General features: G+C 34.5%; 1 protein-coding gene across 3 annotated transcripts; it reads left to right on the top strand.

The window, feature by feature from the left end:
• The first annotated feature begins 3,305 nt into the window (after positions 1 to 3,305).
• Positions 3,306 to 9,286, top strand: LOC107613184 (dihydroorotase, mitochondrial). Of its 3 annotated transcripts, XM_088497212.1 has the most exons (10): positions 3,313 to 3,694; positions 4,649 to 4,715; positions 4,846 to 4,948; positions 5,107 to 5,252; positions 5,428 to 5,609; positions 6,751 to 6,887; positions 7,296 to 7,461; positions 7,550 to 7,666; positions 8,109 to 8,269; positions 8,673 to 9,286. In XM_088497212.1, exons 3-10 carry the CDS (start codon positions 4,847 to 4,849, stop codon positions 8,865 to 8,867), a joined length of 1,206 nt encoding a protein of 401 aa, XP_088353338.1. In that variant the 5' UTR covers positions 3,313 to 3,694; positions 4,649 to 4,715; position 4,846; the 3' UTR covers positions 8,868 to 9,286. The 3 variants fall into 3 exon arrangements, with proteins under 3 accessions (XP_016170542.1, XP_088353338.1, XP_016170541.2); XM_016315056.3 differs by lacking the exon at positions 4,846 to 4,948 and having other exon boundaries at positions 3,306 to 3,694; XM_016315055.3 differs by having other exon boundaries at positions 3,392 to 3,694; positions 4,649 to 4,948.
• The last annotated feature ends 3,109 nt before the right edge of the window (positions 9,287 to 12,395 follow it).

Here is a 12,395-nt window from a genome sequence, read left to right as displayed (position 1 = left end):
CTCTTTTGCTTACTTACTTGTAAGGCATATGTATGCTTGTGTCAGTACCAAAAATGCGTTACCATATGGCATGCTTCTTACAAAAATTTTTCAATATTACAATGTTGATTTTGGGGCTGAAATTGCAAAAGATTGTAACTCATATATCAAAGGGGGTGGTGCAGTAAAGAAAATAGCTCCCAAGTGTTGCCAAACTGATGACAGCATTGATGTTCCCTCTGTTGATGAGGATCCTCTGGTTCCCCCTTCCACCTCCACTACGATCAAGGTCATGACCCGCATTCTGAAGAATGTGCTTGAAGAATTTATCAATCTGACTGACCTTCTTCTCCATCATGGTGCTGAGCGCAAAAGGAACCAAGTTTTGGAGGAAAATGCTCTCAAGAAGACCAAAGGAAGGATTCGCATTCTGAGGGACTTTGTGGAGAATGTTGAGGTTGGCCTCACCACATCTGACAATGAGGGGGAGGACGATGGAACCTCTGATGAATCTGACTCTGATGCCTAGCTCATTTTATCTCATCTGTGATTATGACTTAGTTTCCTTTTGAACTTGTTTGTTTATTTTGGATGACTGTAAAAGAAAAAAAAAAATCTTAACTACTCTGCTACTTAAACTATATGCACCAGCCACTAACAAATTTTGTGCAGGTTTTTTTTTTCTTTCCTCCCTTGATGACAAAAGGGGGAGAAAAGAAAAGGAATGTTAGCTTTGGCTTAGGGATTAATAGTAATAGTTAAGAACAATGTTTTGTGGTGCTATGATTTGCCCTGTGTTGTGATTAATGTTTGATTAGTGTTAATTGCCCTGTGCTTTCATTACTGTGATATACTGCTTGAAAATATTGGTCTTGGCTGTTTTTTTAAGTTTTGCCCAGGTTAACATGTAAGCCATGATCAAGGGGGAGTAATGCTAGCATTGAGGGGGAGCTGCTCACAATCCAAAAGTCATCAAAGGGAAGTGTTCTTAACTCTTTCAAATTAGTCTTTAATTTTCCTATTTTATCATGTTTGTCATCAAGGGGGAAATTGTTGAGCCTAGTTTGATTTTGGGTTAAGTTATGATGACAAACATTATTTTGGATTGAAAGCCCAATATTGTTTAATGTGTGCTTTATTGTGGCAGGCCCATATGACCAAGTCCACACTACTTCAGTCCAAGACCAGCTAGTGCTTCAGCATTGTAAAAGAGCCAAAGCTCATTGCACCGTTTAGCAAAGAATAAAAGGTTATGCATTTGGCAAAAGGAAAAGAAAGACAAGGACATCTGTCAACATCAAGGACAGCTGAGACTCTAGCAAAGCAACAAGACACAAGGACACCCCACTAACCCAAGGACAATAGCAGAGCAATATTTTGTTGGTGGTTGAGCAAAACACAAACTTGCTAAGCAGCAGAGGTAGTGGGTGAAGCTCCTCGTATGGCAGAGATCATGGAGTAGGATGAAAAAGGAGATCATGCCAAGGAAGAAAACAAAAACAAGGACCACAGAGGTGGTGGACGAGCTCCTCCAGCAGCATATGTAGTGGAGCATGATGAAGAAGGACAGCTTGCTAGCTGTGATAGCTCCAACGGGCAGCAAGGACAAGCAAAAGGATGAAGCTACAATGAAGCCAAGTTGAAGATATATAACAAGCTTCATTCCAACATTTCAAATCAAGAAAGAGAGATCACACACTCAGAGCACCATCTCTAACACAGAGCTGGAATCTCTTTCTTCTACTCAAGCTTAATTCTTATTTTTGTGTTATGGCTGTCTTGCGTTATTTTCTGTTTTGAGAAAAGGCAATTATGTGAGGTTCAAAAGCCAAGAGAGAAAAGGCAAGAGTGATGCAAAATAGCCACTGTTTGTTTTCTGATGTAATTTGGGTGTATGAACTAGGATTAGTTCCCCTTGCCAAGTTGGGTTAGTACTTGGTGAGAATTGAATCTGTGTAGATTCCCTTTCCAAGTTGGGTTAGCACTTTGGGGTAGCTAAGCTTTGGTGAAGAAAGCTTGGGGTAGATACTAGTTGGATTAGGGATTAATTCAATAGTATTGGTGTATGTAATCTGAAGATTATAGTGAAAATTCTACCATGATTTGTGGTGGAGACTGAACATAGGATTTATGGTACTGAGAATCCGAACCAGGATACATGCTGGACCTTTTCTCTTCTTCTCTGCTCTTTTAATGTTCTGCGTACGAGATAATTTCAAATAATCTCCAGCAACTCAAGCTTCCACTGCATCAGAGTTTGAAACTCTAAATTTTAAGCGAACTTGATTCAACCCCCCTTCTCAAGTTCATCTAGAACCATCACTAACCAATCACTAAAGACAAACTAACCATCATAATATAAATGAAAAAAAAGGCAAACTGTCCTTGAGGTTTCTGAACTTGTAGTTTGTGTTAAATGATATGGATTGTATAGCTGCTATTTTGAGGAACTTTCATTCTTTTTTTTGTGAGAAAACCTTCATTCTTTTTCTTTGTTGCTTGGACAAATTTAAACCAGAGTTGGAAATGGTTTGATATTTTTTGGTATGTTTTTTTGATATAATTGCTTTATTGATTAGTATCATCACAGCAAACATTTATAGGATGAAGAAAGGATTTTAGTTTCTCTTATAACAAACTTTGAAAGTAAAAGCTTCAGTTCATTAAAATATTTAAGTTTGTACTTTATCGAAAGATCTTAAAACTTTGGAAGATGATATTTTATGTAGTGCTTTAAATTTAGAAGATATTTTAAAGTTTATATTAGATTATAATTATGTTTTAGAGTGTTTATTTATAATTATTTATTATTTTAATATAAAGCGATTTTTTCTATTGGACTATAGTTAAACCGATTAGACCATTAAATTAATAAATCAGTAATTAGAACGATTTGATGATCGATTCAATTTTTAAAACCTTGAAGTACGTTTCTCTTGATATCTAATGGTAGTTTTCCATACCTCTTTACGTTTGTTCTGTTTAAAATTAAATCCTCTAATTTGATATAATATATTCATTTGTTGCTGATTAGAAATTAATTAAAAAAATTTTATTTTTAAAGATAGATAAATGATGAAAACTTCTTTAATTATAAGGTGTTTGAATTTGTTTGCGAATAATTTAATAATAAATTATTATATAAAAATATAAAATTTTAAATATTTAAAATTATATATTTAATTTTTATTAATTTTATTTTATATTTAATTAAACCAATTTAACTACGGTTTAATTTTAATTAAACTATTAAATTATTAAATCAGTTACTCAACCGATTTGTTGACCAGTTCGGATTTTACAACCTTGCCTAGCACTACTGCACTGCCCTCTGCCCCCACTAAAGCCTAACCCTAACACACACATCACACTCTACAGTGCCGCACTTTCCAACCTCCACTCTCCAGGTTAATCACACTCCTCACGCTCCCACCAGAGGCTCACCACTCTTTGCGGGCGGCGGATTCCATCACAGTCGCGCCCCCATCCAGCCCACAACGCTCTCGTGCATTTTGTTCTGCGTCGCTCCTTTCCCAGTGCCGTCGTGGTCTCCATCCAGCGTCTTCGTCGTCTCTCCGGTTTCGGCCCCGTCGTCTTTGTCGTCTCACCGTCCAGCATCTCTCCGTCTCTCTTTGATTTCTTCTGCCAGAAGCTCTGTTGGCTGCTGCTGCTACTGGTTGCGTCGCTGGCGGTCCTGCTTGATTTTCTTGTCGCTGTCAGTGTTCTATTTCGAGTCTTCTAAATCTCTACACTTCTCATGGTTCTGTTATTATTGTTGGTTCTTAACTGATTTTTTGTTATGATTAGTTGTTTTTGGTTTTCTTATTGTTTTCATTATTAATTCTAATTTTTTGTCCTGATATTTTTTTCCTAATTATCTGGTTATGATTTTTTGTTCTAATTATTTGTGCTAAAAACATAAATTTATTTACAACGGTTACTTTTAACTATGAGTTTCTACTCACTGCTTCTGGCACATCTAATCACATATGAGTTTCTACTCTTTTTGCATATTGAGTTTCTGAAAAACAGCAAGAAGAGATAGAAAAAAATATGGTTACAAAGCCGTTAAAGTTTTCGGTTTTGACATTATATTTTTGGTTCCCTTCATTGTTTCACTTGCATTGGTTAGTTTCTTTTTTTTCTGAGGCGAAGCAAATGCTTCTTAGAATATCTTGGGCATATTTTAGAAGAATGCTAATATTAGGATATATGACTAATGTATATTAATTCTAATGGGGTATTTAAAGTATGAATGCAACTTTGTTTAACTTTGAATTATGTTAGAAATTGTGATATATGATTTAAAAACCAAAAAACCGAACCAAACCAATCCAATTATGTTTAGTTTGGTTTGGTTTGGATGGCTTCAGATAAAAAACCGAACCAAACTAAACCGATCAAATTTTATATTATTGGATCGGATGATTTTTTCGCTAAAAACCGAACCAAAAATCGAACACCACTAGTTGTTATTATACTGATCTAAGACTGAGATTATACTCGTAAAAATGCACAAGTCCGCAAGCTCATGTAAACTCTTATCACAGATTCGTACATGCATTGAATTATTCATCACAAATGTAGTTGTTATTATGCTTAACTTGTTTCTCCTAATATATTTAATGGTGACATATTGTCTATTTTGATACGTTTCTTCTTTGTGCAGATAGTTTGCTCATGCTTTAGTGGTACTAGGAAGGGGAATGATAAAGACTTTGTCACTTCCCTGCCAAGTATGTGTATATATATTCTGATTTTAGTTTTATTCGTCTTCCATTTTCATGCATTTTCTTCAATCCCATTCTCCGTGTTTACAAAAAAAAAGGAAGATATTTTTCCTGCTATTTTGCATGGAATGTGTAGAATGTTTGGGGATAAGGGGAGTCATGGTATCAACATCAACAAGTGTTGCATATGGAACTTGTTGCCATTTTGCATGGATAAGTGTGGAATGTTTGGGAAGATGGTGAGTCATAGCTTCAACATCAACAAATATAGCATATTGAACTAGATTTTCATTTTATTTCTTTAAAGTTTAAATAAATTTTATGATTAAATCAAGAATTAGTCTCTTCTTTTCTTTCTGATTCTGCTAGTAATTGAATTGTTATCCTTCTACGAAAGGTACTTAGATTCTCTTCCAAAAGGTTCGAAAATCATAAGTGCTTTAATTGTAAAGAAACAATGATGGAACTCAGTATTACACAACCTGACGATTGGCATCTTCACCTCCGTGATGGTGACCTACTTGAAGGTGTCATCCCTCACAGGTAATTTGATTTCTAATAGAAAAGACTTGTTAAACTCCATGCATTTCTTGCTGTTTATTTTTGTAGGATGCCTAAAGAGCCTTGGACATGGTCTATTATTATTTAGCTATGACTGTGCTAACTGCTTTTAAAGGAAACAGAAGTGAATATTAATTAATAAATGTTGCTTCTACAGTGCCAAGCATTTCGGAAGGGCAATAGTGATGCCCAATTTGAAACCACCCATCACTACTACTGCAGCTGCTTTGGCTTATAGGGAGTCCATTCTGAAAGCATTGCCTAAAGATAGCAGCTTCACTCCTTTGATGACCCTTTACTTAACAGATATGACAAGCCCTGATGAGATTAAACGTGCAAGTGAGTATAATTTGTTTATATGTGAATCTAAACAAAATATTGCCAATTATCTATGCAATTTCAAGTAATAAAAAAAGCGTTGGTGGAGATAGTAAGTATGTTTAATTGATGTGTCTTTGTTAGTATAAGGTATTATGTTTTACTAGAAGAATTTTGTTAAAATTAACTTCTTTTACCTTTTACCTTATCAGTTCTATTTCATATTTCCAACTGTGTCATGTTGCTACATGACATGCTAACATGATATTATCTTTGCTGTCAAGCATTTCTTATATCAAACACAATTAGCCACTACATAAAGAAGTTTATGGTAATAACGAAGGGGTGACTTCTATTTTATTATAACTTTTATGAGGTGAAATTTGAGATGTAATCATTGGCAGATATTTAACCAGTTAGTAGCTATGGAACAAATTATATATGATCCGTAAGTGTCAAAACAGATAGAGTATGGGATAGAAGTTAAGGAAACCTCTACGCATAATTAACATAATCTGATATCATAGTTTAATATTGATCTTAAGAAACAGTACTAGTGTTTAAGCAAGTATGAAAAATATATTAAAAGGCTATAAAGCAAGTAAATATCCTGTGCAGATGGGAGCCACCCTCCTTAGAAATTGCTTAACTGGCTCCAAGCATATTTTTTACTCATTGAACCATGCGTCTTTTCTCTCAATTTTCTTCATAAACCCACATCTCTTCCTAGTCAGCATTACGGCATTATTAGCTTCTTGCTGTCCTCCCTAATTCTTCCCCCTACTATTCTCACTCCTTTCTCCTGAGTCAGGTTCCTCTACTCTGGGGCCAATGTTGCTTGGAGTAGACTTCGGTAATCATGAGTTTGAGCCTTTTTTTTTTCTTTTCTCTTTCTTTAGACGACAACAATTTCTTGATGACCATGCCATTTATTGCCCTTTTCTTATGCATAGTGGAGGCTTTCAGCTTTGTCCAATGGAGCAAAGGATCTAGCTTAATGTTTGTGTACACAACTACTTGATATAAAAAGTATAAAATTTTTGTCGTTCACATGGAAATCAATGGTTTGATTGTCTAATTTCATGCTATTCTCTATACTTATTCAACGTTAGCTTGATTCTTCTGACTATAGTACATTATTTATGCTAATTGCATTTGGAAGAAAAGAGTGGAGCTGTTTATGGTGTGAAGTTGTATCCTGCTGGTGCTACCACAAATTCTCAAGATGGTGTTACAGATCTTTTTGGAAAATGCTTTCCTGTTCTTGAGGAAATGGTTGAGCAAGATTTACCATTACTGGTACGTTTTTTCCCTCCCTCTATGTGTGTATGTGAGTTGATGTATAAGTATAACAATGCATTACGTGCTTTTAGATGACATGCTTGCCCCAATTGTAGATAGTGATTCAATTTCAGCTACAATGTCATTAGTCTTATGACTAATCACACCATGTCTGAATTATAATACACCTTTTCTAATGGAATTTATTATATTTGACGCCAAAATCACAATATGCCCCTCTAAAAATTGTGTGCAAATACTCAGACTTTTAACTATTGTCTACGTTGTGCTTTGGAAAAGCCAAGGCTAGCCCAATAATGTTTTACTCCCTTTTTGCATGTTGATTTGTCTATTGTCTATATAATGTACATAAAATTGAAAGTTCGTGTTTGTACTTTCTTATTTGCAAATCAGTGTATGTGACAGGTTCATGGAGAAGTTACAAGTCCAAATGTTGATATTTTTGACCGGGAAAAGGTTTATATTGAAACAATTTTAGAGCCTTTGGTTCAAAAGCTTCCACAACTTAAGATTGTAATGGAGCATATTACTACCATGGATGCTGTCAAGTTTGTTATGTCTTGCAAAGAGGGTACCTTATTTCGATATCTCGAAAGAGCTTTCTCATCATTATGCTGTGATGTTCTAAAATTTTACTAATGTATGGTTTTCCTTTCCAGGTTCTGTAGGTGCAACTGTTACACCTCAGCATCTTATCCTTAATCGCAATGCTTTGTTCCAAGGTGGTTTGCAGCCTCACAATTACTGTCTTCCAGTTCTCAAAAGAGAGATCCATAGTATGTAGCTTTATTTGTTCCCCTTAATGTATAGATTTGTAACAACTTTACATGTTACGTCAGTTCTCATGGTTATGAAATTGAAGTAATTTTTTAAGGTCATAAATGAATCCATGGTTTGCTTGTATTATATTTAGCGAACATCTCAGTTTTTCATTGATCAGATTTGATGTTATTCCTACAATTAGAAAATATTGGCTTTTTGTGGCTGCTAGCCTGGAATGGCCTTCCAACATCAATTTACATTTTGAAGGCGAAACTTATAGCTTTGCTGTAAAGAGAAGTCTTATTGAAGAGTTATGGAGTCTATTGAACAGACTCATACATAATTAGCTTGAAATATCTGTTGCGAACTTGTTAATCATTTTAATTATTATTAAATTAATTTCTAATTCAAAACCATATTATCTTACCTTGAACTCTTTTTTTTTACTCTCCATAGGACAGGCTATTGTTTCGGCTGTCACTAGCGGAAGTAAGAGATTTTTTCTCGGAACTGATAGTGCTCCACATGAAAAGCGTAAAAAGGAATGCGCTTGTGGATGTGCTGGCATATTCAATGCTCCTGTTGCTCTATCAGTCTATGCCAAAGTCTTTGAGGAGGTGCAGACTTTCATTTTTATGTCTACTTATATTTCTTTAACAATTATTAGGGTACACCTTTTCATTTTTCATTTTAGCAATTTGTGTTTTCCGAGACCAATATGTCACTTTCAAGTTTCAAAAGATTTGCAAACTAGTTTTGCTGAGTAAAATTCCAAAATTTCACTTCTAGGTTTTCTCCTTATGCGAAATTTCCAAATATCCTTTTATATTTTGCAGTGAATATCAATAGACATACATATAATTTTAGTACTATCATGAATTCATATGCATGCATGACTCGTGCATTAATCTTGTTTTTCCATGAGATGTAAATGAAAAAGCCCACACTTTACATGCTACCTTGCCTATGAAAGCATGTTAATTTTTATACTATCTTGAAGTTACTTTTTACATGTCGCAGGCTGGTGCACTGAATAAGTTGGAGGCCTTTACAAGCTTTAATGGGTCTGACTTCTATGGCTTACCCAGAAACAAGTCAAAGCTTACTCTAAAGAAGGCTCCATGGAAAGTACCTGAACTGTTATCTTTTCCGTTCGGAGACATCGTTCCCATGTTTGCAGGCAAAACCCTTGAATGGGAGGTATCCCTTAATTGACTAGCATTCTTCCTTTTTGACCAAAATCACAAGTATATTTTTTCCAGAGAAAATCCTTAACGAGCCGGGAACAATTGACACTTTAAGTGGAAAGTGTACATTATTTTGGCATAATAAAATAAATTGCTAACTTTTAAGAAATATATTCATGATTCATGCACTGTTTAGACCAAGGGGTTTGTCTGCACTGCAAGGTGACTGTTCTTACAAGACTACAAGTTACATAATTGGTTCTCTTTATTCGTTTTTTGCACCCTTAAGTTTTGCTCTTAATGTGCAAATGCTCGTCTTGCTATCATTAACTCTTGAATTAGATGATATGTTCCAATGGCATCTTACATAATAACTATAACATATTATATTCAACAGCCCTTTTACGAGGTGTATTTATGTGTTACTTATGTGTTATAACTTGCAAATGAAACTATGGCCACTCATACCATTTTATGTTTCTTGTTTAAATGCATACTTGGTCCCTTGAAAATTTTTGGTCCGTCTTTAATTTTTAATTTGTTGGCTTGTATTATGAAATAGTCGGCTAAAATTTTATCTCTTTTTTATTTAATAAATATAAAAAAATAAAATATTTCTAGACATACGAAAGAGTTGGAAAAGTTGCATAATTACGCAACAGATACTATTTTGCAAAGCTCTTGCTTTAACAAGTTGCACAACAATTTGCAATTTCCCCGGGAGAATATTGTGGAATGTCCTATTTTCATGAATGACTATGCTATGCGTAAACTAAAATCAGCAACCAAAATTTGTCATTAGTATAAAATACATGTTAGAATATAAAATACATGTTGAAAATAAGTTATACAACACATGTATTTATATACAAATAAATGGTGATTAATTTTGGTACTTAATTTTAGTGTAAAAATAGCATTTTTATTTCATGAAAATTTCTTTTGGAATAGGGTGTTGCAAAATCATAGTGGGTTTATTTTTTCCTCTCAAATAAGCCATTTTGCAATACATCATGACATTGATGCAGATTTGAGTCATACAAGGTGTTGTTTTTAGACATCGACCTAGTTTTAATTGATCTGTCATAAAAATGAGTTGTTGAGGGTCTAATTGAATCTATTCCTTTATTTGGGTTAGGATGACTATGTGCATAGGTGGAGTTATTTTTTTAAAATATCATGTGTAAAATATATTTTTTTGAGTTAAATTCTAAAATAATTCTTGAGATTGAGTGTGTGTGCTAAAATAATTATTTAGATCTTAATTGTACCAATTACGTCTATGAAATTGATAAGTATATCATATTATTTTCTGACCTACATTCCATTAACGACTTGGTGATGGGCTTGTAAATATGAATCTTTAGTGATATGTGTCACATGGTTTGACCACATGTAATAATGTGAAAACGAACCACTCAGTAACACGTGATATGGTGACGATGATGCAACATGCCACAATTTTATTTGCCCACGATGATGCAATATAATTTGTCCATATATCATCTGCTATGTTATCATTACAGGTGCATAAAATTGGTTTCCAATTTTGGCTTGATTTAGTAAAATTTTTATTTTTGAAAATTAACTTATAAAAGCTAGTTTTTAAAAGGGTTTTCTTAAACAAATAAAAAAATTATATTTACGTTTTTAGTTAAAATTCAATTTTTTTTACCGTTTTAGATATTATTTTTTTATTTCGCAGTCAAATACTATAACGCATTCAAAAATTGCGCAATTAAGGAAGAACACTATAGCGCATTTGTTGCCGGTGATATAGCAACAAAACAAATCTTGAACTATAGTGCAGGTTGCTATATAGCTGGGACCACTATATAACAAGCAATAATCAGATAACTTGTTTTTTTTATTAAATATAGAATTCTTTCAGTTATCAAATAGTCATCCAATGTTTATACTTATATTTAATTAAAAAAAAAATTAATTATATAGTACTCATAATTAATCATACGAATACAATAATACAGATATATTTATTTTTATTGAATTGAATTTAATTATTAATTTAAATTATATTCATCTAAATTTTAAATTAAAATTTTTTAATATTTTTAAATGCACTTGTAACACCCTACCATACAGAGTCTTATGCTTAAGTCATAATTCCGAGATGGCAAGGTATTACGACCTCTAGAATTAAAATTTAGTACATATAGTAGTGTGAATGATTGATTATAACTAGGAGCCTTTGTAGAAAAAGGAGTAAACAAAAAAACGTAACTCGAAAGCGCAACACTCCGATCGATAACGTAACGAACAGGGATAAGCTAACGCGAGATTATATATATACAAAAGAGTGTCAAAAACGGGAATATCAAAACTCAAATCCGGATGCGAAGATAACCGGTCCGAGCATAGCGATATATACATATAATAAATAAGGAAACCCCAAAGGAAACCCAAAGGGACACAAAAACAGAGAACCTAGTCTCCAAAATCCCCTCTAAGAGGATTCATCATAGTTTGTATTATTCAATGGAGATAAAAGTATCTAAGAGAAATCATAAAATCAAAACAAAGTCCCGAGAACAAGGATCTTCGCTAATCCAGAAGTCTCTAGCATGCCTCAACGAGAAGTCTCGCGTCCTACATCTGAAAACCACAAAATCCGCATGGTGAGAACCAGAGGTCCCCAACATGGTAACAGTTCCCCATATATAACATATAATAATAGAGGAAAGCCGAAGGCAATCCTAGGACTTCCTCCAGATAATATCAAAGCTTATAAACAAGCTAAACCATAAGTGGCAACTGACTAAAGATCCTTCAGTCTAACTAATACTTCCCTTTCCAATTCCTTCAGACCTCCCAACCACCAACAGGAGTATAATGTAGCAAACACAGCTAAATCAAACAAGAGATATACAAATAGGAACAGATAAGGCATTTAGACAATTAGCAAGTAATATGCAGTCAAATAGGCAATCTCAAACAATTCATATAGTATGCATATGATGAATGCCTGTCCCTAGTGGCTGATGATATCACCTGTCGGTTATAGAGCCAACCCGACAAGTCCTGGTAGCTAACCATTGGACTGTCCCTCTGTCGTGTCTCCCCAACTCGAGTTATACTCAACAAATCGTGATCATAATCATGATCCATATCCATCACCCTCACTGGTGAATATTTATCAGGGTGAGCTCATCCAGGACTTTCACAGTGCCAGGCCACCCTGACGATATAGGGTCAAAAGAGTTTCGAGTCTCAACCTGGAGCACGTGGTGGCTAGCCACTGCTTCCTCCCAGGGAAACCCTCATTTCCGATAGTGGAAGTGCAAACATTCACAATTCATTCAACAGCATATATGCATTTATACTTAGCCATAATCATGGCTCCGCCGTAACACGGTAATGATCCAGCCATCCGGCTCACGGTTAAATCCATAACCAGCCAATTCATTAACAATTATGGCCCTTCGGCCCATGGCATAACAAGCACTTCCACCGCCATCCTCCGCATCTAACATAATCATCTTTGATCCTCATTGATCATTCCTTTTTCCCGTGCTTCACTCACAAGTTACCACATTCA

This window comes from Arachis ipaensis, chromosome B8 (assembly GCF_059453495.1).
Source record: "Arachis ipaensis isolate K30076 ecotype BB chromosome B8, ASM5945349v1, whole genome shotgun sequence".
Classification (NCBI taxonomy): domain Eukaryota; kingdom Viridiplantae; phylum Streptophyta; class Magnoliopsida; order Fabales; family Fabaceae; genus Arachis; species Arachis ipaensis.
This window is presented reverse-complemented; position numbering and strand designations above follow the sequence as displayed.

Bases quoted from the DNA above. Each gene is read 5' to 3' on its own strand.
- LOC107613184 (XM_016315055.3), top strand. From the start codon at position 4,718: ATGTGTATATATATTCTGATTTTAGTTTTATTCGTCTTCCATTTTCAT. The intron at 6,888-7,295 runs GTACGTTTTTTC...TGTATGTGACAG, and splicing joins AGCAAGATTTACCATTACTG to GTTCATGGAGAAGTTACAAG. The intron at 7,462-7,549 runs GTACCTTATTTC...TTTCCTTTCCAG, and splicing joins TGTTATGTCTTGCAAAGAGG to GTTCTGTAGGTGCAACTGTT.